The sequence below is a fragment of the Aegilops tauschii genome, chromosome 7, assembly GCF_002575655.3.
Source record: "Aegilops tauschii subsp. strangulata cultivar AL8/78 chromosome 7, Aet v6.0, whole genome shotgun sequence".
NCBI lineage: Eukaryota > Viridiplantae > Streptophyta > Magnoliopsida > Poales > Poaceae > Aegilops > Aegilops tauschii.
In genome coordinates, this window is record NC_053041.3 from 99,515,401 (window position 1) to 99,541,895 (window position 26,495).

A 26,495-nucleotide genomic window follows, 5' to 3' on the forward strand; every position below is an offset into this window, starting at 1 on the left:
CCCTTCTATATAAGGGGAGTGCATCTCCACATATCTCCCATCAATATGTCGCTGGTCAACGGCTTTAGTAAATCTCAAGCATTTTGTAGATCCTTCTGGTTCCTATTTCTAGTAGTAAGTTTCTTTGTCGTTGTAGGATTTAGTATGCCAAGGATGGATAGGCGGTCAGCTATCGCATACATCAATGATGACAAAGAGCGTGATGTCACGTTCTTCAAGCGACGCGGCGGTTTGTTTAAGAGTGTTGCTGACCTCTCTGTCGTCACCGGCGCTAGTGTTGCTGTCGTCCTAGAGACGGAAAATGAGAGGATGCATTCCTTTGGGACGCCATCTGCTGACCCCATTGTTGGTGCTTTTCTATCAGGAGCACCACTAGCAGTTCCACTTGCCGATGAGGCAACAACTACCAGAGTTGCCCAGCTACAAAGTGAGGTGGCTCGGCTTGATATGAATTGCATGAAGGAGTACAAGGAAAACCAACTCTCCATCAAGCGTATGAAACAAATCCAAGAGCAGTGCCCAGGTATGGCAGCAAATCTTATGGTCTCGAAGGAAGAAGATCTCAGCCCAGGAGAACTCAACAATCTATCCAATGAAATCTCTCGCGTCCATGAGGACATTGGACATCGACTGCCACAACTACATCATGGACACAAAGCCATGACTGGTGGTGCAAGCATGACACAAAACATGCTACCATCAAGCGGTCCACCATCGGATCGCATGAGGACTACCCCTTCACAAGTGCACTCACTATGGGATCACCATCTTCCACAACACCAAATGCTTTCATCTCCACTTCAATCGCCACCAGGACACATCGTGGCACCAGGTTTTCCTCAGGTGCCACCAATATTCCATCCCACACCATCTGCTTTAGTGCCACAATTGGCTTCCCAGCAAGAGACCACACCTAATCAGGCACATGAGCTACCTCCAACACAAGATATAAGTGTCATGGATTATGTAAGTCCTTGCAACCCAGTGAACCCACAACAGAATGATGCAAACTCTAACTCAACATCTAGGTATAATTTGGGTGCCTCGCCATTGTTAGTCTACTCTGGTGGCAATGATTTTATCGTCAATGGCCCATTTGGCTATGAATCATGGGGTTATGCTCTATCGGATCAACCATTCCGCAATGAATTTCTAGAGACGGATGCTTCATTGGGCTATAATGCTACCGATGTAGGGCAGTCTTCCATGGGAAATGGTGAATGGGTTGATAAGCCACAGGAATCTTCTTCTAGCTAGATGCTAGTTATCAATTCAATTATAGTGCTATATTGAAATAAAAGTTGGTTACATTTTCATTTGGAAATTTGTAATCATTTTGACAATTTACTAAGTCCCTTCGAGGCAATAATATGCATGTCCAATTTTCTAGGTATTGGACCAAGAAGTTTTTTTATCTATGTGCCACATATTGTTTATTTTTTATTTTTCTTGTTGACATGTGATGAATCTTATGGATGAAGGAATATGAACATGGATATAGAATTTCTATGTATTGGACATGAAAATTTTTATATCTATATGTCACACAGTGTTTTCATTATAGTCAAATATTTTTATTGTCTTGTTCAAATGTTATGCATCTTACAGATGAATGCATATGAACATGGATTTATAATAATGCCCATGTTATCATATTTTGATACAATAATTAGTAATTCAACTAAAAATAGGAGCTATGCTTATTAAATAAACCGAAAGATGGTCCAAATTTCCGCTCAAAAGGAAAGCAACAATCAATTCCTTTGATAGCATAAGACCATCAACAACAATAGCAACTCGATATGAGATTCATTTTAAATTATGGTAAATCAAGTTCGTAATAGATGCCCCTGCATCTTGTAACTGAAATAAAAATAGAGTATGTGTGTGGACACATGATGCTCCATCAATGGCATATAGGCACCATTAGAAACATATAAAGGTACCCAAAGCTCTGCATGAATATATATTATGAAATGACATTTTTAATGCGCATATTAGCATTAATTCTGCTAATTAAATACAACAACATCCATAGAAATATGTAATCACCATTCCATATGGACACATTGGTTAATTTACACAAGTACAACACTTCTATATAGGAACACCCGAAATCTGAAACTTATGTATGAGTTTTAATAAATTTGATTCTTTTTTGCAGGTAAAATATAAGCTTTGTTCATTAGGTAAATTGAAGCCATGGTAGGTAGTTATAAAATGCATGCCAAACACAAATCATCATCCATTAACAACATCAGCACGTAGTATGAACATAAAAAGAAATGCCTAATCTGGGTTTCACCTATCATATTGTAAAGACCGAATTTTAATTTTCATGATACAACACATCCTTTTGACTGAAACAAAGCTTAGAGGATATATTGTTCGCCCTGAATGCACAAACAATAACATTACCAACGTAGAAAAGCACATCAAATTGGGTGCTCAGCTCGCACATATTGTAAACATATATCATGGTTGAGCTGGATATCCCTGGAAAAAAAGTAGAGTTTGGTATGATTTTCTTTTCTTGCATTGTCCTTTTCTCTAATTAATAATGCACATTTAACTTTTTGTATTAGGACCATGTAAGAACAAAAAATATGCACATCAAAAGCTTTCTCCTTGTCAGCAGATCCGAGTCTAACAAAAAATATCGGTTAATCACGCAAAAGTGAACTAAATCCTCACTGAAGCTTGTTTGCATCTTGAGAATGGTTATGGACCACCATGGATGATAGCGATTTTGTCCAAGGGAGTTGATTTATGAAAAAAAAACTAAAGGGAGGTGATACGTCTCCAGCGTATCTATAATTTTTTATTGTTCCATGATGTTATATTATCATTCTTGGATGTTTTACAATCATTTTATAGCAACTTTATATCATTTTTTGGGACTAACCTATTGACATAGTGCCCAATGCTAGTTGCTATTTTTTGCTTATTTTTTACTTCGCAGGAAATCAATACCAAACAGAGTCCAAACACAGCGAAAATTTTTGGTGATTTTTTCTGGACCAGAAGACACACGATGGGCCAAGAAAGTACCTGAGAGGGGCTCCAAGGGGAGCACAACCCACCAGGGCGCGCCTGGGGCCCAGGCGCGCCTGGGGCCCAGGCGCGCCCAGGTGGGTTGTGCCCACCTCGGCCGCCTCCCGCACCGCCTATTTCCTCTATAAATATCCAATATTCCAGAAACCCTAGGGGGGTCGACGAAAATCAATTCCAGCTGCCGCAAGTTCTAGAAACCACAGATCCAATCTAGACACCATCACGGAGGGGTTCATCATCCCCATTCGTGCCTCTCCGATGATGCGTGAGTAGTTCATTGTTGACCTACGGGTCCTTAGTTAGTAGCTAGATGGCTTCCTCTATCTCTTTCGATTCTCAATACAATGGTATCTTGGAGATCTATTTAATGTAACTCTTTTTGCGGTATGTTTGTTGGGATCTGATGAACTTTGAGTTTATGATCAGATCTGTGTTTTTATCCATCAAAGTTATTTGAGTCTTTTGATCTCTTATATGCATGATTACTTATAGCCTCGTATTTCTTCTTCGAATCTTTGGTTTAGTTAGGCCGACTAGATTGATTTTTCTTACCATGGGAAGAGGTGCTTTGTGATGGGTTTGATCTTACGGTGCTTGATCACAGTGACAGAAGGGGAAACGACACATATGTATCATTGCCATTAAGGATAACAAGATGGGGTCTATTTCTACATAAATAGATCTTGTCTACATCATGTCATCGTTCTTATTGCATTACTCTGTTTTTCCATGAACTCAATACACTAGATGCATGATGGATAGTGGTCGATGTGTGGAGTAATAGTAGTAGATGCAGGCAGGAGTCGGTCTACTAATCTTGGACGTGATGCCTATATAATGATCATTGCCTGGATATCGTCATAATTATTTGAAGTTCTATCAATTGCCCAACAGTAATTTGTTTACCCACCTTGTGCTATTTTTCTCGAAAGAAGCCATTAGTGAAATCTACGGCCCCCGGGTCTCTTCTTTATCATATTTTCTTTTGAGATCTATTTTATTCGCTTTTATTTTCAGATCTATTAATCCAAAAACCCAAAAATACCTCACTGGATTTTATTTGCTTTTATTTGCATCTATCAATCTATTACAACTTTCTCCCGTCCACGTGCCAATTTCTGGCGCCGCTACTCGAAAGGGATTGATAGCCCCTTATACACGTCGGGTTGCAAGAATTTGTTCTTTGTGTGCAGGTACCGTTTACGTAGTGTTGCGTGGTTCTCCAACTGGTTCGATAACCTTGGTCTCATCACTGAGGGAAATACCTACAGTTGTTGTGCTGCATCATCCCTTCCTCTTTGGGGAAATACCGACATAGTTCAAGCCAACATCAAAAGTAAATTCTGGCGCCGTTGCCGGGGAGACATCATCAACATATACCAGGTTCCTAATCACAAATCTCATCTCCTTTCAATTTACATTATTTTTCATTTGCCTCTTGTTTTCCTCTCCCCCACTTCACAAAAATTTGCCGTTTTATTCGCCCTCTTTGTTGTTCGTTGTTTTCTCGTCAGATCTGTTTTTGAGTGCAATCTTGTTGCAAAGTCACGATGACTCAAGAGAACACCAAGTTGTGTGATTTCTCCAATACCAACAACAATGATTTTATTAGCACTTCGATTGCTCCTCCCGCCACTAGTGCAGAGTCTTGTGATATTAATGCCGCTTTGTTGAATCTTGTTATGAAAGATCAATTTTCCGGTACTCCTAGTGAGGATGTCCCATCCCATCTTAACACATTCGTGGATTATGCGATATGCAAAAGAAAAAAGATGTGGACAATGATATTGTGAAGTTGAAATTATTCCTGTTTTCTTTGCAAGATCATGCAAAAATTTGGTTTTCTTCTTTGCCTCGCAATAGTATCGATTCTTGGGATAAGTGCAAGGATGCTTTTATTACTAAGTACTTTCCGCCCGCGAAAATTATTTCCCTTAGGACGCAAATCATGGGAAAGAATGAAATTGATGCTAAGAAATTGTCCTACTCATGGTTTAAATCTTTGGATGATCATAGAAAAAATTTATGCGGGATTGAATTTTGTTTCTAGAAATCTTTTAGATTCCGCCGCAAGTGGTACTTTGTTGGAAATTACTTTGGGTGAAGTTACTAAATTGCTAGACAATATTATGGCAAATTATTCACAATGGCATACCGAAAGAGCTCCTACTAGTAAAAAAGTTAATTCGGTTGAAGAAATTTCTTCTTTGAGTGAAAAAGTTGATGCTCTTATGAAGTTGGTTACTAATAAAAATTCTCCTGTTGATTTTAATGATGTGCCTTTGTCTAATTTGATTGAGAAAAATAGTGATGCCGTAGATGTGAATTTTATCTCACGAAACAATTTTAATAACAATGCTTATAGAGGTAATTTTAATCCTAGGCCTTTTCCTAGTAATTCCTCTAATAATTATGGCAATTCCTATGGTAATCCTTCTTATAATAATAGGAACAGCTCTGATCTTGAGAATAATATCAAAGAATTTATCAATACTCAAAAGTTTTTTAATGCTACGATAGAAGAAAAGCTGAATAAGATTGATGATATGTCTAGGAGTACTGATAGAATCTCTCATGATGTAGAAAATCTCAAGATGAAACTTTTTGTGCCTAAGGTTGAGGAATCAATTAAAGTTTTATATGTTTCTATGGATGAAAGTAATAAAAGAACCGCTAAGGTTAGAGCTAAAAGAGAATTTTTAGAAAAAGTGTTTTCTAGTGATTGCTTTCATAAAAGTGATGAAGACCTAAAATGATTGGTGTTTCTTCTATTGATTCCTTGTTTAGTAAGATTAAAATTGATGATAAAGGGACTGGAGAAGAGTCAACTTTAGCTAGAAGGCATCCCGGTAATTTGGAGAGTGAAAATCTTGTTGAGAAAATTGATAATAGTGGGTTTGGAGAGGTTAGTGATGTGCCCACTCTTTTGTATTACAAAGAATTTAATTATGATAGTTGCTCTTTGATTGATTGTATTTCTTTGTTGCAATCCATGATAAATTCACCCCATTCTTATGAACAAAATAAAGCTTTTACTAAACATATTGTTGATGCTATGATGAAAGCTTTAGAAGAAAAGTTGGAATTAGAGGTTTCAATTCCTAGAAAATTACATGATGAATGGGAACCTACTATCGAAGTCAAGATTAAAAATTATGAGTGTTTTTCTTTATGTGACTTGGGTGCTAGTGTTTCTACAATTCTGAAGTCTTTATGTGATGTGCTTGGTCTTACCGATATTGAAGAATGTTCTTTAAATTTGCACTTGGCGGATTCTACTATTAAAAAGCCTATGGGAAGAATTAATGATGTTCTTATTGTTGCAAATAGGAATTATGTGCCCATAGATTTTATTGTTCTTGATACTGATTGCAAACCGTCTTGTGAAATTATTCTTGGTAGACCGTTTTTACGCACTATTGGTGTTGTGATTGATATGAAAGAAGGCAATATTAAATTTAAATTTCCACTAGGGAAGGGTATGGAACACTTCCCTAGAACTAGAATTAAGCCACCATATGAATCAATCATGAGGGCATCATATGGATCTAGAAACAAAGATGACAATACTTAGATCTATGCATTATGCCTAGCTAGGGGCATAAAACGATAGCGCTTGTTGGGAGACAACCCAATGAATAAATTTTTTTTTGTCTTTTTCTTTCTGTTCTTGAGTGTTTACACAATTATGCCTCTGTTATGATTGTGCTTTTTATGTTTTAATTACTGTTTGTGCCAAGTGAAGCCTTTGGGATCATGTTGGGTGATAGTTGATTTAATCTTGTTGAAAAACAGAAACTTTTGCGCTCAGAAAAATAATTTTCATAAATCATAGAAACGATCTTTTGCTCTAAATTTTTTACACAAAATTGATATACAAATTGCCCACGTTGTCCTAATTTTTCAGAATGTTTGGAGTTACATAAGTATACGAAGTTCTCTGATTACTACAGACTGTTATGTTTTTGACAGGTTCTGTTTTCTTTGTGTTGTCTGCTTATTTCGATGATTCTATGGTTTGTCTTGGAGGGTATAAGCTATAGTAAAGTTGGAATACAGTAGGTATACTGCAAAAATAAAATATGAATTGGTTTGCAACAGTACTTAGAGTAGTGTTTTGCTTTGTTATACTAACGGATCTCACGAAGGTTTTGTTAAGTTTTGTGTGATTGAAGTTTTCAAGTTTTGGGTGAGATCGCGATGGATGAAGGAATAAGGAGTAAGAAGAGCCTAAGCTTGGGGATGCCCCATGGGATCCCAAGCTATTATCTAAAAGAGAAGCAGGCAAATAAGCTTGGGGATGCCCCGAGTCGCATCCCCTCTTTCTTCTAACGACCATCGGTATTTTACTCGGAGCTATATTTTTCTCGTCACATATCATGAGTTTTGGTTGGAGCGTTTTGTATGATATGAGTCTTTGATTGTTTTGTTTTTTATTTTAAGTCACCTATCCTTGCTGGACACACCTATTTGAGGGGCCAAAATTATGCTATGACTTGTTAGAATTGCTCTCTATGCTTCACTTAAATCTTTATGAGCTATGGAATTGCTCTAGTGCTTCATTTATATCTTTTTGAGCATGGTGTGCTTTTGTATTTTTGAAGAAATGCTCTCATGCTTCACTTAGATTTATTTGAAAGTTAGAATTTTTTTTGAAGAAATTCTCTCTTGCTTCACTTAAATTATTTTGAGAGAAGAAATTTTTTATGCTTCATGTTCTTCACTTATATTTGTTTGAGCTATCAAAAGCAACATATGAAATTAGTCCCAATGTGATAGATATTCAAGGGGGATATAATAAAAAAATCATGAAGATCATTGGACAAAATAAACTTGATTCCTTGTAATAGTTTTCTAAGATCTTGATATAATATGTGAGTCATGTTGATGAGTAATTATGCTTTAGTAAGAATATTGGTGTTAAGGTTTGTGATTCCCTATGCAAGCACGAAAGTCAATAGTTATGCACTGAAAGTACATCCTACTTGTGGTGCATTATTCGGTGTTAGTTATGCTTAATGCTTGCTTATGAGATTTTTCGTTTCTTGGTAGGATGCTTCTCAATCTTTTGCTAGCCTTCATTTGCACAAAGTATGATCGCTACTTGTCCTTCCAAAATCCTTAAACCGGTTTTGCCACATGAGTCCACTATACCTACCTATATGCGGTATTTCCGTGCCGTTCTAAGCAAATTTGTATGTGCCATCTCTAATTTTCAAAATAAATTTCTCTTTTGTGTGCTCGTACCGCTCATGAAACGGTAGGGGGTGGCTGATATTTTTTTCATGCTAGATGTGTTATTCTCAAGATGAGTGTTTATTCACTTCCATTGCACGAGAGTACGGCAAAGGTATTAGGGATGCCCAGTCCGAAATGAAAAATGAATTTACTTTATGCTGTCAAATAATAAATTTCTTGGAAAGTGTTGGTATGGACGGCACTCGTGGATTCGGCTAGCCGTGGAATGTGAAAGTATGGTGGAAAAAGGAATAAACTTTATTTTCTGTTTGGGAACCTCCTATGATATATCTAGCATGGAAAGTATTGGGAACTACTCAATCATTTTCGTTGACAGGAAAGCCATGCCACCCAAAATATTTTATCTCTATCTTTTTCGCTTTGAGCTCTAGCACCTCTACAAATCCCTACTTCCCTCTCCGAAGGGCCTTTCTTTTACTTTATGCAATTTTTATTTTTATTTGAGTCTCCGTATTCTCTTATAGAGCACCAACTAAGGGGCACTATGATCGTACTTGAGCATTGGGTGTAGCTAATATGCGAGCGTGTTTCTTGAATGGATCAATGATTGAGCATAATGGGCTAGGGATAACTTGCTTTAGTGTTGATATTTTGAAAGACATGGTTGCTTGTTGATATGCTTGAGTATTGAAATGTTCATGTCAAAACTAGACTATTGCTTTGAAACATATAAAAGTCCAAATGTCCATGCTACAAAGAGAAAATATGTGATGAACATGTTAGGCATCATTCCACATCAAAAATTCTATTTTTATCATTTACCTACTCGAGGACGAGCAGGAATTAAGCTTGGGGGTGCTGATATGTCTCCAACGTATCTATAATTTTTTATTGTTCCATGTTGTTATATTATCATTCTTGGATGTTTTACAATCATTTTATAGCAACTTTATATCATTTTTTGGGACTAACCTATTGACATAGTGCCCAGCGCCAGTTGCTATTTTTTGCTTTTTTTTACTTCGCAGGAAATCAAAACCAAACGGAGTCCAAACGCAGCAAAACTTTTTGGTGATTTTTTCTAGACCAGAAGACACACGATGGGCCAAGAAAGTACCTTAGGGGGGCTCCGAGGGGAGCACAACCCACCAGGGCACGCCTGGGGGCCCAGGCGCGCCCAGGTGGGTTGTGCCCACCTCTGCCGCCTCCTGCACCACCTCTTTGCTCTATAAATATCCCAATATTCCAGAAACCCTAGGGGGTCAACGAAAATCAACTCCAGCCACCGCAAGTTCCAGAAACCACAGAACCAATCTAGACACCATCACAGAGGGGTTCATCATCCTCATTGGTGCCTCTCTGATGATGTGTGAGTAGTTCATTGTAGACCTACGGGTCCGTAGTTAGTAGCTAGATGGCTTCTCTCTCTCTTTCGATTCTCAATACAATGGTCTCTCGAAGATCTATTTGATGTAACTCTTTTTGCGGTGTGTTTGTTGGGATCCGATGAACTTTGAGTTTATGATCAGATCCATGTTTTTATCCATGAAAGTTATTTGAGTCTTTTGATCTCTTATATGCATGATTACTTATAGCGTCGTATTTCTTCTCCGATATTTGGGTTTTGTTTGGCCAACTCAATCTATTTATCTTGCAATGGGAAGAGGTGCTTTGTGATGGGTTCGATCTTACGGTGCTTGATCCCAGTGACAGAAGGGGAAACGACACATATGTATCATAGCCATTAAGGATAACAAGATGGGGTATATTTCTACATAAATAGATCTTGTCTACATCATGTCATCGTTCTTATTGCATTACTCCGTTTTTTCATGAACTTAATACACTAGATGCATGCTGGATAGCGGTCAATGTGTGGAGTAATAGTACTAGATGCAAGCAGGACTCGGTCTACTAATCTTGGACGTGATGCCTATATAATGATCATTGCCTGGATTTCATCATAATTATTTGAAGTTCTGTCAATTGCCCAATAGTAATTTGTTACCCACTGTATGCTAATTTTCTCAAGAGAAGCCACTAATGAAATCTACATCCCCCGGGTCTCTTCTTTATCATATTTGCTTTCGAGATCTATTTTTATTCGCTTTTATTTTCAGATCTATTAATTCAAAAACCCAAAAATACCTCACTGAATTTTATTTGCTTTTATTTGCATCTATCAATCTATTACAACTTTCTCCCGTCCACGTGCCAATTTCTGGCGCCGCTACCCGAAAGTGATTGACAACCCCTTTGACACGTTGGGTTGCAAGTATTTGTTCTTTGTGTGCAGGTACCATTTACGTAGTGTTGTGTGGTTCTCCTACTGGTTCGATAACCTTGGTCACGTCACTAAGGAAAATACCTACCGTTGTTGTGCTGCATCATCCCTTCCTCTTTGGGGAAATACCGATGTAGTTCAAGCCAACATCAGGAGGTTTTCCATTGAACATAACCAAGGCCAGAGCAACTCAATTCAAAGCCAACACCCAAAACAAGATGACCAATGTAAACATAGTTTGACCAAGAAATTCTACAACATCTTGCATCAACCCGACTGCCCATAATAACATAAATATACCCAATATCATTTGAGCATTAGTAGATGCAAAATATTAATTATACTTTTCAACTTGATTATTTATGAGCCATAAAAGCTTTCTCCTTCTCAACATATTTTGAATATAGAAAAATAACTATATGATGATCACGCTAAAGAGAACCACACCATTAATGATACCATGTTTGCAACTTGAGAATGGTCCTGAGCGGTCATTGATGAATACCTCTGCGTCCAAGGGAGTTGATGGAAAAAACTAGAGAAAGGCTTGTCATTGAACATAGCCAAATGCCAGAGCAACTGCATCCAGAGGGAACAAAAAAAGGATGACCATAAGTTAACAGACTTTGGCTATGAAATTGCTACTACATCACGCATAAATTGGGTGTCACATAATGATGTTGGCCCACCAAAATAGATCCAGTATTGTTTGAGCAGTTAGGTGATGTAAATTATTCTTCATTATTTTCAATTTGGATCACTAGATGGATGGTAGGTCGGAATTGTTTTTGAGATTTTTGGCATAAAAAAGAAAATAGGAAACTCAAATAAGTAAATGAATCAAACAGAAAAACAAGAAGAAACAAATAATGGAAAACCTATGCTAATCTCTTCGTAAATTAGAAGGTGCGGGAGGTAGGTTAGATTTAATTAATTTTCATCTATATGGGAATTAGCAAATTCATAGATTAAAACTTGATTAGGAATTAACCTCGAATATGACTTATAATATGCATGATCCTTTCACTATGTATGCATGCTCTTTGTTCCATGCCGCCTCAGATTGATCTTAGGAGACCTTGAATGCTGTGTACCACGCGACATCCTTGAGGGCCCCTTGTACGGATTGGTGATGGCAAGGATAGGTCGTATGTCGCAGACGAGCTAAGCATGCTCATCCACGTCCATGTCAGAGAGAATCGCCGCACTTGTCCTGCATCATGTAAATGTCGATGGGGAAGTAGACGACGCGCGACCAAAGCGACACTATATCAATGTGGCCAAGGAAGCCATTGAAGTGACCGACCAAACATAACGGACTAACACATAACTCCTCGCCCTCAAGGATGGCCTAAAGGTACACGATGCCCCGACATGGAGGAGACGCTCTTGGGAAACCTCTACCAAGAGTTCTCCGCCTTCGATGAACTGGTAGAAGGTTTTAGTTGTAGACATTGTGCACTATGGTGTAAATGTTGCCGACTTCCACATTTTCCGTGGTAAAATTGCCACATGAAAAAGTGACTATATAAGAAAGAATTGTGATTGTGTGTCTTTAATACACTAGATATTATTCGAACGCTTTAATGGGGGCATAAATATTTTATCCGCAATTATCATGGTTTACTTATCATTTATTGTTGCCAAGTCGGGTATATAAGACATAGGAGTGTTGAGGAGATCTTTGAGGAAAATGGGTAGAAACAAATCGGCAAAGACAAAAACAGAAATGCTTGTGATGTCGAAAGAAAGGAACTTACAACGAAACCCTTCTATGGTTCTTTTATATTTATAGGAGAGATTTTTGTATATCGGCTAAACTTTCAGTGTATGTCATTCCATGGTTCTCCCCATTCCATCAGCATGGCTACTAACACGCGGCTAGCATGCATGCTAGCCCTTGAATCATGGGCCAGTCTACCATGCTTGTTCTTACAATACTATTCCATGCCTTAGCATAATAACAACATGTTTCAATATCCAAATGACTGAGCTAACTGAGTTTTATAGGAAGAGAGCTAAGAGGCACTCGACTACTAATGGACATGGGAATACCAATTTCTTTCATAAGACGGATTTTAAAAGAAGGTGAAATAATAGGTTTGGTGTGATTTTTGACCATAATAACAACATGTTTCAATCTCCTGATGATATTGTTGCTTGCTTTATTAATTACTTAACTAAACTGCTTAGTTCCCATAATCCTAATTTAGACGTTCTTTCTCCCCTTAGTAAAATTATTGATAGTATGGCTGATTGTCCAACTATGCTAGACAAAGAAGAAGTTTTTCAAGTGCTAAAAGGAATGATAAGGAATGCCTCTCCTATACCCGATGGACTAAATGTGGCCTTCTATCTTTCTACATGGAAATGGATTGGTGATGATGTTACCAAGCTATTCCAAGACTTCTATAGCAAAGGTAATCATCAATTTAATGAAACCTTTATAACTTTGATTTTGAAAGAAGATAATGTCAAATATCCTCAAGATGTAAACCCATTAGCCTATAATGTAGTTTATAAAATCATCACAAAAACATTCGCTAGTAGACTTAAGGATCTTTTATCTAACTATATTCATGAATCTTAACAAGCTTTCATTCAAGGTAGGAGAATACACAACAATATTATGATATCCCAGGAAATCACTCACTCTTGTCAAGTTGCTTCTTGGAAACATAAAGCTTTCATGCCTAAAATAGATCTTGCCAAATCTTTTGATTGGATACAATGGAGCTTCATCAAGAGGGAATTGTTTTGTAAAGGGTTGCATGGTCATTTTGTAGATCTTATACTTGAATGCATATCATTTTAAGTTAACATCAATGGCCAACAGTTTGGCAGCTTTAAGGGACCTTGAGGTGTCCGACAAGGCTCTCTCTGTCTCCATATTCGTTTATTCTCATGCCAACCATTTGTCAATTTCCATGTAGGAGACTTTAAATGCCACACATTAGAGCGGCATTCAGCTGGGCCCCTCTTCTCCCCTATCCACTCATTAATGTTTCTCAATGACTTGATTGTTTGTAGCAAGCTAGATAACAATGATCCTAGTATTGCCCATATAATCAATTCGTTCTATGCAGCCTCTGGTCCAACTTCGGATTCGAATAAATCTGCCATTTTGGTTAGCAAAAATACTAATGATTCCATAGAAATGCCATAAAAAGTATTTTTTTCCTACTCCGGACATTGACCTTAACACTATCTAACTTAGTCATCCTCTTATTCTTCCAAGTAGGAATAGAGTTGCTGCATGTAGCTTTATTATTGAAAAAAATTAATGCTAAATTAAATATCTACAGGGCAAATAGGCTCTAACAGGCAGCTAGGACCACTCTCGTTAAATTTGTTTTTGTGTCTTTGCCAGTTTATTACATGCTACTATTCTTTTGAATAAAGGCACCATACCCAAGCTTACTTATATTGTTAGAAATTTTTGGTGGGCACGAATCTAGAAAGATAATGAGTCTAAGCCTATCTCTTTTAGAGGAAGGATATTTGCAAATCTATGCATGAGGGAGGGTTAGGCATTATTTATCCATTGTGAACAAATCTTTAGTGGCTAAGGCATCTTGGAGAATTATCAATAATCCTTCCTCCTTAATTACCCAAGTTCATAAAGCCAAATACTTCCATAATTCCTCTATATGGAAATCTAATACTTTTGGTCCCAAGTCTGCCTTCTAGGCTTTTGTTATCGAAATTCTCCCCATGATGCTCAATGCTTGTCCACTACAAATTGCTAAGGGCAACTCTAGCATGTGGACTACTCCTTGGTGTAAATCTAACTTGGAGGGAACTTGTCCTAGCTTGATCATATTAAATCTAACTTGGAGGGAACTTGTCCTAGCATTATTAGTGACCTATTGAAACCTAATTCAAAATGTAGGGATGAAGATAGGATTAGTACATATTTTGATGATAATTTTCAAAATGAGATTTTAGATATTCCTGTAATCATTGCTGACTATAAAGACATAATTTGTTGGACTCATACTCCTAACGCGGTTTGAACCACAAAACGTGCATACAAAACTTCCATGCAGGAAGGCCAAATGAGCTGCTCGAGTCAAAACGTAGTTATCACGGATCAAGAAGTAACCTTTCTCAATCAAGTTTGGAAAGACAAAACAATGGCCCTGAGGGTGAAAACTTTTGCCTGGAGGTCTATTAGAAGTGTTATAGAAACAGGTTTGAGAACTTCCAGATTTTCCAATCGTATTAATAAAAATAGTTGCATATGTGGTCAGGAAGAAACAGACTTACATCTCTTCTTTCCATGTGATATCTCTAGAATGATCTGTTTTTACTTTGGTCTGAAAACTGATATGTTGAATCACAATCTTTACCCCTATGATATTATTCTAAAAATCTTGTCTATAAAACATTAGGAGCTAAATTTAAGCACTACTTTAACTATCCTATGAAATATTTGGAAAGATAGAAATGACCTCCTCTTCTAAAGGAAAACCTAGAGTCCTATGCAGGTAATCCATGCCACAAAGCATGCTAAATCCAGGTTCAATGGAGGATTGGGAAGAGGGTCACAAACCTCCCGCTCTCAACTTATCAAAACCCTCGCCAAATGCATTTTTTCTATTATTCCTGTAGGTATTAAAGCCTATGTTGATGTAGCCTTTAACTCTAAGGAGACAACGAATGAAGCCTTTCTTGGAATATTTCTAAGGAACGAGCTCAGTGTGCACACAATATTTATACGAGATGCTGCCACAAGAGTATATTCTGTTTTGTAGCTCGAAGCTTTGGGACTTCTCCTAGAAGCCGCAACAAGGAAAGCCTTGAACAGGAACTCAATTCTAATTTTCTCTCATTGCAAGACACTGATTGAAGCGATGGAAGGAAACAATTCACCCAACAGTGAGGGCATTGGAGGATTAGGCTTATATTAGCCAAGTTCTTCAACATGACAACATCATATCCAATCTTCATTCTTGCAGATTAACAACATTCTGAGAATCCAAAATACTCCGGCTCATTCCCTTGCAAAAAAAAAAGCTTCCTTGAATACATCTTCTTCATGCAACTTCCTTTGCAGAAAGGCTTCTAGATGTAACTCTAAGATGGCATTTCAAGCCATTTCCTTTCGTATGGAGAAACTGTTATTTGTGCACTGTTTCAGTTGTGAAGGAATAAAATTTAGCCCTCTTTGATAGCTTATGTTGCCAAAAAACGCCTTAGCATGGAATAGAACCCCAAAACGCCCTCACATATCTATGTGGGTTCAGTTCGATTCGCTTTTGCTTAGGTGCTCGCTCGCACTGGTTTTTTTTCACTTATCACTCGCTCGGTTTTTGTTTTTCATGACCATTTAAAACAACCATAGATTTGGCTCAGAAAAACTAGCTATTGATTTTCTTGTACATTAGGGGGGAAACATGAACTCAAAAAAGAAAAACCGAAAATTGTTCATAAAGTTTAATAAATCTTTATCAATTAAAATATTCCATGAATTTAAAATATTGCTCACATTTCTAATAATATTAATAATATAAAAAATATTCAAAAAGTTTTAAAAGTTTTCATTGATTTGATAAATTGTTCATAAAATTTATAAAAAAATAATGAATTTAGAAATATTCATAAATTTCTAAAGAAACAAGAATTCAAAAGCCAAATTTTAAAAATATCTAGGATTAAAAAAGAGAAAAGGGGGGGAATGAGTAAAAAATTAAAATACAATTAAACAAAAATGGCTTAGATTTTGATACAGAGGGAGTATAAAGGATAGGAAAGAAAGAAAACCAAAAGAACCGCACATGTGTTCTAGAACTTACCCAGAATCGGGTTGAATGTTTTTAAAACCATGAACACAGGGGGCGTACACATGCTGCCCCATTAGCAAAAGCCTCGCGCGGGAGCCCCTATTTAAACAAAAATTACTGGGCCGGCCCATCGAGTTCTACTGCAGGAGTAAAAAGATATCATAAAAAGGAGACGCGCGCAGTCCCAGAATTCAAACCAGCGATAGCATAGTATAGCACGCACCTCGCCACTCAAGTTAACAAGTATTATTGATAGAAGAGCAGCAAAGAGTTTAAAGAACTAAAGTGGATGTAGAACCTGAATATTCTACCGTACCGAACCAGAACCAGTACTGTAGCTAACTGGAGTTAACTATTATAGCGAACCTGAATTATTTCCTGGGGTGAACGTTTTTAATGTATACTTTGGAAAAGTGCCAACATTTCTTGAATTCCTGAAAAAATTTCGGATATAGGAACGTTTTATGAATATGTGATTTTTTTAAAAGGCAGAATAATTGAACAAAATATTTGCTTTTTGAAAAACATAATACGTTTTTTGAATATGTGAATAAATTTTTAAATGGTGATTTTTTTATTTTTCAACAAATATTTCAAAAGTGGAACATTTGATGATATTATGAATAAAAATTTGAATCCGCGGACATTTTTTCAGTTTTTGAACAAACAATAGAACATTTCAACAAATTCCAAACAAAAATTTGAAATCATGAACATTTTATGAAATTCTCGAATATTTTCTGAAACACAAACATTATTTGAAGTTCTTAGCAAAGTTTGAGACTGCGAAAACATGGAACTTTCATGAAATTCCGAAGAAAAATTTGCAGTCATGAACATTTTTTGAAACTCTTGAATATTTTCTGTAGCCCGAACATTTTTTGAATTTCTCACTAAAATTTGAAACACGAACATTCCTGCACCATTTTTTTTGAATTTTTTAACAAATTTTAGAAAAAGGGAAACATATTTTTAAATTCCTGAACTTTATGAAATTGTGAAAAAAATGAAAAATAAGAACATTTTTTGAAATTCCTGTACATTTTTTGATACTCGGCCATTTTTAAATTTGAACATATTATGAAAAAAATGAACATTTTCTAAAAATCAGAAAAAACATTAAATTTTGGAAAATATATATTAAGAAGTAAATCAACTTGACAAAGAAAAAATAAAAAAACAGATAATAAACAAAAATTAAAATTAAAAAGGAAAACCATAAATAGTCGTCCAGATTCCTTCTAGAAGGTCCTAAAGACAGAAAAAACTGAACTTGGAACCTTCTCAAAACCAGGGTCTTTGTACACGCTAAACAGGTTACATGGGCCGGCCCACTGCGATCGCTTGGTCGATCGCTAGTTGTGAGTGTCCAGGGAATTCCGGCTGACGCTGGGCGTCAGTCGATCTTTCGGAAGACCCCTCAAAAAAGTTATTGGAAGCCCTGATCGGTCCTCTCACACGTTGTCTTATTATCATTCACCCAACAAACTGATTGCCTCTCGCAGGTCATCTTGTCTTGCCGACGTGTCGCGCACCTCGCACCATCCTAGTCCCGTTCGCCATGGAAAAAGTAGGGGACCGCCCCTGTCACCTATGTTCCCGTCCACCTATCCCAAGAGAGCCTACTGGATGGCGTCATCGTGAACTGTGATCACCGCTCGCAGCAAGACCGGACGCCGTCACAGCAGGTCATGTCGCTCGCATGAGCGCCCAACGTCGTCATAGTAAGCATGTGTCTCCGAAGCAGTAGCGCCGCTCCCCTATAGTAGCTCATTCTTCGGGCACCCAACTTGTAGCACTCGCCAGTGACAGCCACCGATAGTAGCACTGCTCTTCGCTGGTTGTAGCACGTGCACGGCTCGTCGAGCCCCTATAGCATTGCTCATTGTTGGTCGCAACACGGCTCAGTACCATTTGTAGCATCACATGCCGCTAGTCGCGGGATGGGCCCACTCGTCACCGGTCGCAAGTAGTAACACCTTCTCGGTCCTCACAACACAGCTTGCCATCATTCACAACACACGGCATCTTCGCTCGCAGCACCCCGCTGCTGAGTCCATAGCACAGCCTCCCACTACCAGGACGGGCGTTGTGGCCCATAGTCTTGATATCGCTCGTCGCAGCACCGGCGCAGCTGAATGCTGCACCACGATGCACCAGTCCCAGTATCCACGGGGTCTCGTGTGTCATTTACAACTCTTCGTCCTTTTTAATCCAAACATGCGGTGGGGCCGCCCTCATCCACTTTCCTCGCCCCGTCCACATCTAGCCAAGTCTGCCACCTTGCCGACGACAGGCAAACCCTAGCTCGCGTAGCTCGCCATGGTTTTTTTAGCAAGGGCAAGGGCAAGCTCACCGTGGGCGCCAGCTCGTCTCAGCCACCGCCGTCGCGGGAAATGGTGCGTTGTATATCCCAATGCACCAGGCGAGGTGGCACTGGCAGTACAGGCAGCCGCTACACTATCCGGATGTCAACCTACCGCATGGTGGCATCTGGACCCCCCACCGCATCCCGGTGCCGGCGGTGCCCCGGTCGGCACGGGCGCACACCGAAGAGGTGCCCAGGTGGAGGGAACTTCTCACGCTGGAGCAACGACGGATGGCTGCCTACGCGCCAGACTCTCCCAACTAGGAGGCCTTTTTTGCGATTGAGCACGACGAGGAGTGCCATCACGACGTCCAGCACAACCCCGAAGTCCTACCGCCGCCCCCCGGAGGTCAAGCCGGAGGAGGAGGCGGAGGCGGCCTACCATGCCGCGCTGGAGGCCGCCTTGCAGCGCGCCCTGGAGGAGAGCCGGTGCGAGGAGGACGCCCACTGGGATGCCCTGGAGGAGGCCCTCGCGCTGTCCGCGGCCGACGAGTGCGTCATCCCCCCGCCGTGTGTTTATTTCGGCCGTGTGTTTTCGAAATTTCTTTTTTTTTGGACGCGAGCAAAAATGGGTCTGCCACCCGTTGGGCGCACCGCCCGACCCATACCAAAAAGCAGATGCGCGCGTTTGCTCGGCCGACCCAAACGGATAAAACCCGACAACACACGCATCTGTTTGGGTCACCGCGTTGGAGTTTCTCTTCCTGCAAAAACAATGTCCTTGTGTACAATGAAAACCCATGAGAAGCAACTGGAAGAATTGTAGGGGAGGTCCTAACGGGCCCCTTTAGCACCAGCTACCAGTTCGGGCGCCCACGCGCCCGCAACTGTTCCGTCCAAGTCACCTCGTCAGCTTGTCTCGGTCGCTTCGTTCGCTGGATCGCCTCGTTCGCTCAATCTCAGTTGACCTGTGAACAGTTGGCCGGTTGACCGATCAACTACTGAAAAATTCCAAAAAACAAAAAAAAAACATAAATTTAAAAATGTTCATGAAATTTGAAAGGAAGTCCACAAACTTGAAAAAGTTCATGAAATTGAAAAATGGTTTATTGATTTTGAAAAAATTTCATCAAATTTGAAAAAAGTTCATCGATCTTGAAAAAGAGTTCATCGAATTTTAAAAAAGATCATCGAATTTGGAAAAACATAAAAAAAATCATCAATTTTGAGAAAAAGTTCATCGATTTTGAAAAAAAAGGTCATTGAATTTGAAAAAAATTCATCCATTTGAAAAAAAAGTTCATCGATTTTGAAAAAAGTTCATTGAATTTGAAAAAAGTTCATCAATTTTTTTTAAAATCATCAATTTAAAAAAAGTTCATGAATTTGAAAAAAGGTTCATAAAATTGACAAAAATGCTCAGCAAATTTGAAGAAAAACTCGCTAGTTTGCAAAAAGAAAGGAAAAAAGGAAAAAAGAAAGAACAAACGGGAATAAAAAAAGAAGGAACAAAGGAGGGAAGAATATGTACCTGATCAAATAATGTGAAGTGGGTGAGTTGGTTATCGCGTTTACAGTGAACCGCCGTAGCGCGGAGTCGATCCCATCTCAGGTTGTGTTTTTGCAGCAGTTTTTTTCTAGGAAAAAACGAAAATGGGCAGGGGCGCCGTTTAGGATTTGCACGAATTGTTTGTGCCAATTGCCATTTAGCTAGCAATCGCTGGTTGTAGCACGAATTGTTTGTATCTCGCAAAATGGGCTGACCCAACAGCGACCTCCTACTGTCCTAGCGCCAACTGAAATTTGTAGCGCTCACACGTGCCCTCATGAGCCGCGGTCAAGCACCTTGCTCGCTCCCATTTTATATTTTTTTCTCATTAGTCCGCTTTTTTTTGCCTGGTTTTCTTTTTTGTGCAGTGTTGTTCCAGTTTTACTAAGTAAAAAAACATATGTGAGTCAAAAAGAGTTCGTGAATCTGATAAAAGTTTACTAATTTTATAAAGTGCGTGAATTTGAAAAATGTTTGTGAACTTGAAAAAAGTTTCACGAATTTGAAGAAAGTTCATGAATTCAAAAAAAATCAAAGATTTTAAAAAGGTTCACAAACCTGGAAAATCTCACCAATTTTAAAAAGTGAGAGAATTTGAAAAGTTCACAAAATTTGAAAATAATTTTACGAATTTTAAAATAATTCAAAATTCTATAAAAGTTAATGTCATTTAAAAAGTTCAAAAAAAATCACTCATTTGAAAAAGTTCATCGATTCAGAAAAGAAAAAGTCCATCAATTTGAAAAAAGCTCACGGGATTTGAAAAAACCTTCATCAAAAGTGAAAAGGGTTTGTGGATTTTAAAAACATTCATGCATTTGAAAAAAAACAGTTCACGAATTTATCAAAATGTTCATAAATTAGAAAATGTTCATAAGTTTAAGAAAAATTCATGCATCTTAAAAAATCATGAATTTAAAAATAGAAAATAAAATAAAAATAGAAACAAGAAGACAAAAACCCCGCAGATAGCATAACAAAACCCGGCCAAACAAAACCAAAAGTAAACCAGTCAGGAAAACTGATGCGTTCATTTGACGCACAATATGAAGAAAAAGAAGTCCACAAGCATGCCAGATAAGCTATCTCAATTGGTTATTGCGGTTTGAACTAAAGCTGAGGTTTGATGTTCGAATGTGATAAGCTATCTCAATTGGTTATTGCGGTTTGAACTAAACCTAGAGGTTTGATGTTTAAATATGCCCTAGAGGCAATAATAAAGTTATTATTTATTTCCTTATTTCATGATAAATGTTTATTATTCATGCTAGAATTGTATTAACCGGAAACTTAGTACATGTGTGAATGCATAGACAAAACAAAGTGTCCCTAGTATGCCTCTACTTGACTAGCTCGTTTATCAAAGATGGTTATGTTTCCTAACCATAGACATGTGTTGTCAGTTGATGAACGGGATCAGATCATTAGGAGAATGATGTAATGGACAAGACTCATTCGTTAGCTTAGCATTATGATCGTTACAGTTTCATTGCTACTGCTATCTTCATGACTTATACATGTTCCTCAGACTATGAGATTATGCAACTCCCGAATACCGGAGGAACACCTTGTGTGCTATCAAACGTCACAACGTAACTGGGTCATTATAAAGATGCTCTACAGGTGTCTCCGATAGTGTTTGTTGAGTTGGCATAGATCGAGATTAGGATTTGTCACTCCGTGTATCGGAGAGGTATCTCTGGGCCCTCTCGGTAATGCACATCACTATAAGCCTTACAAGCATTGTGACTAATGAGTTAGTTGCGGGACGATGCATTACAGAACGAGTAAAGAGACTTGCCGGTAAAAAGATTGAACTAGGTATGAGGATACCGATGATCGAATCTCGGGCAAGTAACATACCGATGACAAAGGGAACAACGTATGTTGTTATGCGGTTTGACCGATAAAGATCTTCGTATAATATGTAGGAGCCAATATGAGCATCCAGGTTCTGCTATTGGTTATTGGCCGGAGCTGTGTCTCGGTCATGTCTACATAGTTCTCGAACCCGTAGGGTCCGCACGCTTAACGTTCGATGACGATTTGTATTATGAGTTATGTGATTTGATGACCGAAGTTTGTTCGGAGTCCCGGATGAGATCAGGGACATGACGAGGAGTCTCGAAATGGTTGAGAGGTAAAGATCGATATATTGGAAGGCTATATTCGGACATCGGAAAGGTTCCGAGTGATTCGGGTATTTTTCGGAGTACCGGAGAGTTACGGGAATTCGCCGGGAGAAGTATTGAGCCTTATTGGGCCATACGGGAATAGAGGAGGCAGGCCAAAGGGAAGGAGGTCCCCCCCCCCCACGGGTCCGAATTGGACTACGGGAAAGGGGGCGGCGCCCCCCTTGCCCTTTCCTACTCCCTCTCTCTTTCCCTCTTTCTTCTCTCCTACTCGGGAAAGGAAAAGGGGAATCCTACTAGGACTTGGGAGTCCTAGTAGGACTCCCCACACTTGGCGCCCCCCCTCTAGGGCCGGCCTCCTCCTCCTCCCTCCTTTATATATGTGTGCAGGGGACACCCCAAAGGACAACAGACAATCTCTTAGCCGTGTTCGGTGCCCCCCTCCATAGTTACACACCTCGGTCATATCGTCGTAGTGGTTAGGCGAAGCCCTGCGCCAGTAACTTCATCATCACCGTCACCACGCCGTCGTGCTGATGGAACTCTTCCTCGGTCTCAACTGGATCAAGAGTTCGAGGGACGTAACCAAGCTGAATGTGTGATGAACGCGGGGGTGCCATACGTATGGTGCTTGGAACGGTTGGATCGCGAAGACGTTCGACTACATCAACCGTGTTGCCATAACGCTTCCGTTTTCGGTCTACGAGGGTACGTGGACAAAACTCTCCCCTCTCGTTGCTATGCATCACCATGATCTTGTGTGTGCGTAGGATTTTTTTTAAATTACCGTGTTCCCCAATAGTGGCATCCGAGCCAGGTTTATGCGTAGATGTTATATGCACGAGTAGAACACAAGTGAGTTGTGGGCGATAATAGTCATACTGCTTACCAACATGTCATACTTTGATTCGGCGGTATTGTTGGATGAAGCGGCCCGGACCGACATTACGAGTACGCTTACGCGAGACTGGTTCTACCGACGTGCTTCGCACACAGGTGGCTGGCGGGTGTCAGTTTCTCCAACTTTAGTTGAATTGAGTGTGGCTACGCCCGGTCCTTGTTGAAGGTTAAAACAACACATAGTTGACGAAAAATCATTGTGGTTTTGATGCGTAGGTAAGAACGGTTCTTGCTAAGCCCGTAGCAGCCACGTAAAACTTGCAACAACAAAGTAGAGGACGTCTAACTTGTTTTTGCAGGGCTTGTTGTGATGTGATATGGTCAAGACGTGATGAGATATAAGTTGTTGTATAAGATGATCATGTTTTTTTGAAGTTATCAGCAACTGGCAGAAGCCTTATGGTTGTCTCTTTATTGCATAAGATGCAAGCGCCAAATAATTGCTTTACTTTATTGCTATGTGATAGCAATAGTTGCAAGAGCAATAGTTGGCGAGACGACCATGTGACGACATGTTGATAGAGATCAAGATGATGGAGATCATGGTGTCATGCCGGTGACGATAGAGATCATGATGGTACTTTGGAGATGGAGATCAAAGGCGCAAGATGATCTTGGCCATATCATGTCACATATTTTGATTGCATGTGATGTTTATCCTTTATGCATCTTATTTTGCTTAGTTTGGCGGTAGCATTATAAGATGATCCCTCACTAAATTTCAAGGTATAAGTGTTCTCCCTGAGTATGCACCGTTGCGACAATTCTTCGTGCTGAGACACCACCTGATGATCGGGTGTGATAAGCTCTACGTTCACATACAACGGGTGCAAGCCAGTTTTGCACACGCAGAATACTCGGGTTAAACTTGACGAGCCTAGCATATGCAGGTATGGCCTCGGAACATTGAGACCGAAAGGTCGAGCGTGAATCATATAGTAGATATGATCAACATAGTGATGTTCACCATTGAAAACTACTCCATCTCACGTGATGATCAGACATGGTCTAGTTGATTTGGATCACGTGATCACTTAGATGATTAGAGGGATGTCTATCTAAGTGGGAGTTCTTAAGTAATATGATTAATTGAACTTAAATTATCATGAACATAGTCCTGATAGTATTTGCATAACTATGTTGTAGATCAATAGCTCACGATGTAGCTCCACGTTTATTTTTGATATGTTCCTAGAGAAAAACTATGTTGAAAGATGATAGTAGCAATGATGCGGACTAGGTCCGTGATCTGTTGATTATCCTCATTGCTGCACAGAAGAATTATGTCCTTGATGCACCGCTAGGTGACAGACCTATTACAGGAGCAGATGCAGACGTTATGAACGTTTGACAAGCTCGGTATGATGACTACTTGATAGTTTAGTGCACCATGCTTTACGGCTTAGAACCGGGACTTCAAAAATGTTTTGAACGCCACGGAGCATATAAGATGTTCCAAGAGTTGAAGTTGGTATCTCATACTCATGCCCGTGCCAAGAGGTATGAGACCTCTGACAGTACTTTGCCTACAAGATGGAGGAGAATAGCTCGACGAGTGAGCATGTGCTCAGAATGTCTGAGTACTACAATCACTTGAATCAAGTGGGAGTTAATCTTCCCGATAAGATAGTGATTGACAGAGTTCTCTTGTCACTATCACCAAGTTACTAGAACTTCGTGATGAAATATAATATGCAAGGGTTAACGGAAATGATTCCCAAAGCTCTTCGCGATGCTGAAATCGGCCAAGGTAGAAATCAAGAAAAAGCATCAAGTGTTGATGGTTGACAAGACCACTAGTTTCAAGTAAAAGGGCAAGGTAAACAAAGGGAACTTGAAGAAGAATGGCAAGCAAGTTGCCACTCCCATGAAGAAGCCCAAAGCTAGACTCAAGCCTGAAACTGAGTGCTTCTACTGCAAAGGAAATGGTCACCGGAAGTGGAACTGCCCCTAGATACTTGGCGGATAAGAAGGATGGCAAAATGAACAAAGGTATATTTGATATACATGTTATTGATGTGCACTTTACCAGTGTTTATAGCAACCCCTCGGTATTTGATACTAGTTTAGTTGCTAAGAGTAGTAACTCGAAACAGGAGTTGCAAAATAAACAGAGACTAGTTAAGGGCGAGGTGACGATGTGTGTTGGAAATGATTCCAAGGTTGATAAGATCACCATCGCACACTCCTTTTACCTTCGGGATTAGTGTTGAACCTAAAATAAATGTTATTTGGTGTTTGCATTAAGCATGAATATGATTGGATCATGTTTATTGCAATACGGTTATTCATTTAAGTCAAAGAATAATTGTTGTTCTATTTACATGAATAAAAACCTTTTATGGTCATACACTCAATGTAAATGGTTTATTGAATCTCGATCGTAGTGATACACATATTCATCAATATTGAAGCCAAGATGCAAAGTTAATAATGATAGCGCAATTTATTTGTGGCACTGCTGTTTACATCATATTGGTGTAAAGCACATGAAGAAACTCCATGCCGATGGACATTTGGAATCACTTGATTATGAATCATTTGATGCTTGCGAACCATGCCTCATGGGCAAGATGACTAAGACTCCGTTCTCCGGAAGAATGGAGCGAGCCACTAACTTATTGGAAATAATACATACCGGTGTATGCGGTCCAATGAGTGTTGAGGCTCACGGCGGGTATCGTTGTTTTCTGACCTTCACAGATGATTTGAGAAGATATGTGTATATCTACTTGATGAAACACAAGTCTGAAACACTTGAAAAGTTCAAAGATTTTCAGAGTGAAGTAGAGAATCATCGTAACAAGAAAATAAAGTTTCTACGATCTGATCGTAGAGGCAAATATTTGAGTTACGAGTTTGGCCTTCAATTAAAACAATGTGGAATAGTTTCACAAACTCATGCCACCTGGAACACCACAGCATAATGGTGTGTCCGAACGTCATAACCGTACTTTATTTGATATAGTGCAATCTATGATGTCTCTTACTGATTTACCACTATCGTTTTGGGGTTATGCATTAGAGACAGCTGCATTCACGTTAAATAGGGCACCATCTAAATCCGTTGAGACGACACCTTATGAACTGTGGTTTGGCAAGAAACCAAAGTTGTCGTTTTTTAAAATTTGAGGCTGCGATGCTTATGTGAAAAAGCTTCAACCTGATAAGCTCGAACCCAAATCGAAGAAATGTGTCTTCATAGACCCAAAAGAGACTGTTGGGTACACCTTCTATCACAGATCCGAAGGCAAGATCTTTGTTGCTAAGAATGGATCCTTTC

At 39.2% G+C, this 26,495-nt stretch overlaps 1 protein-coding gene across 1 annotated transcript; it reads left to right on the forward strand.

Annotated features, from left to right (window-relative positions):
* The first annotated feature begins 153 nt into the window (after positions 1-153).
* On the forward strand, positions 154-2,257 carry LOC109770827 (uncharacterized). The gene has a single exon (XM_073504977.1). The coding sequence runs from the start codon at positions 154-156 to the stop codon at positions 1,255-1,257; it is 1,104 nt and encodes a 367-aa protein (XP_073361078.1). The 3' UTR covers positions 1,258-2,257.
* Positions 2,258-26,495: the final 24,238 nt, after the last annotated feature.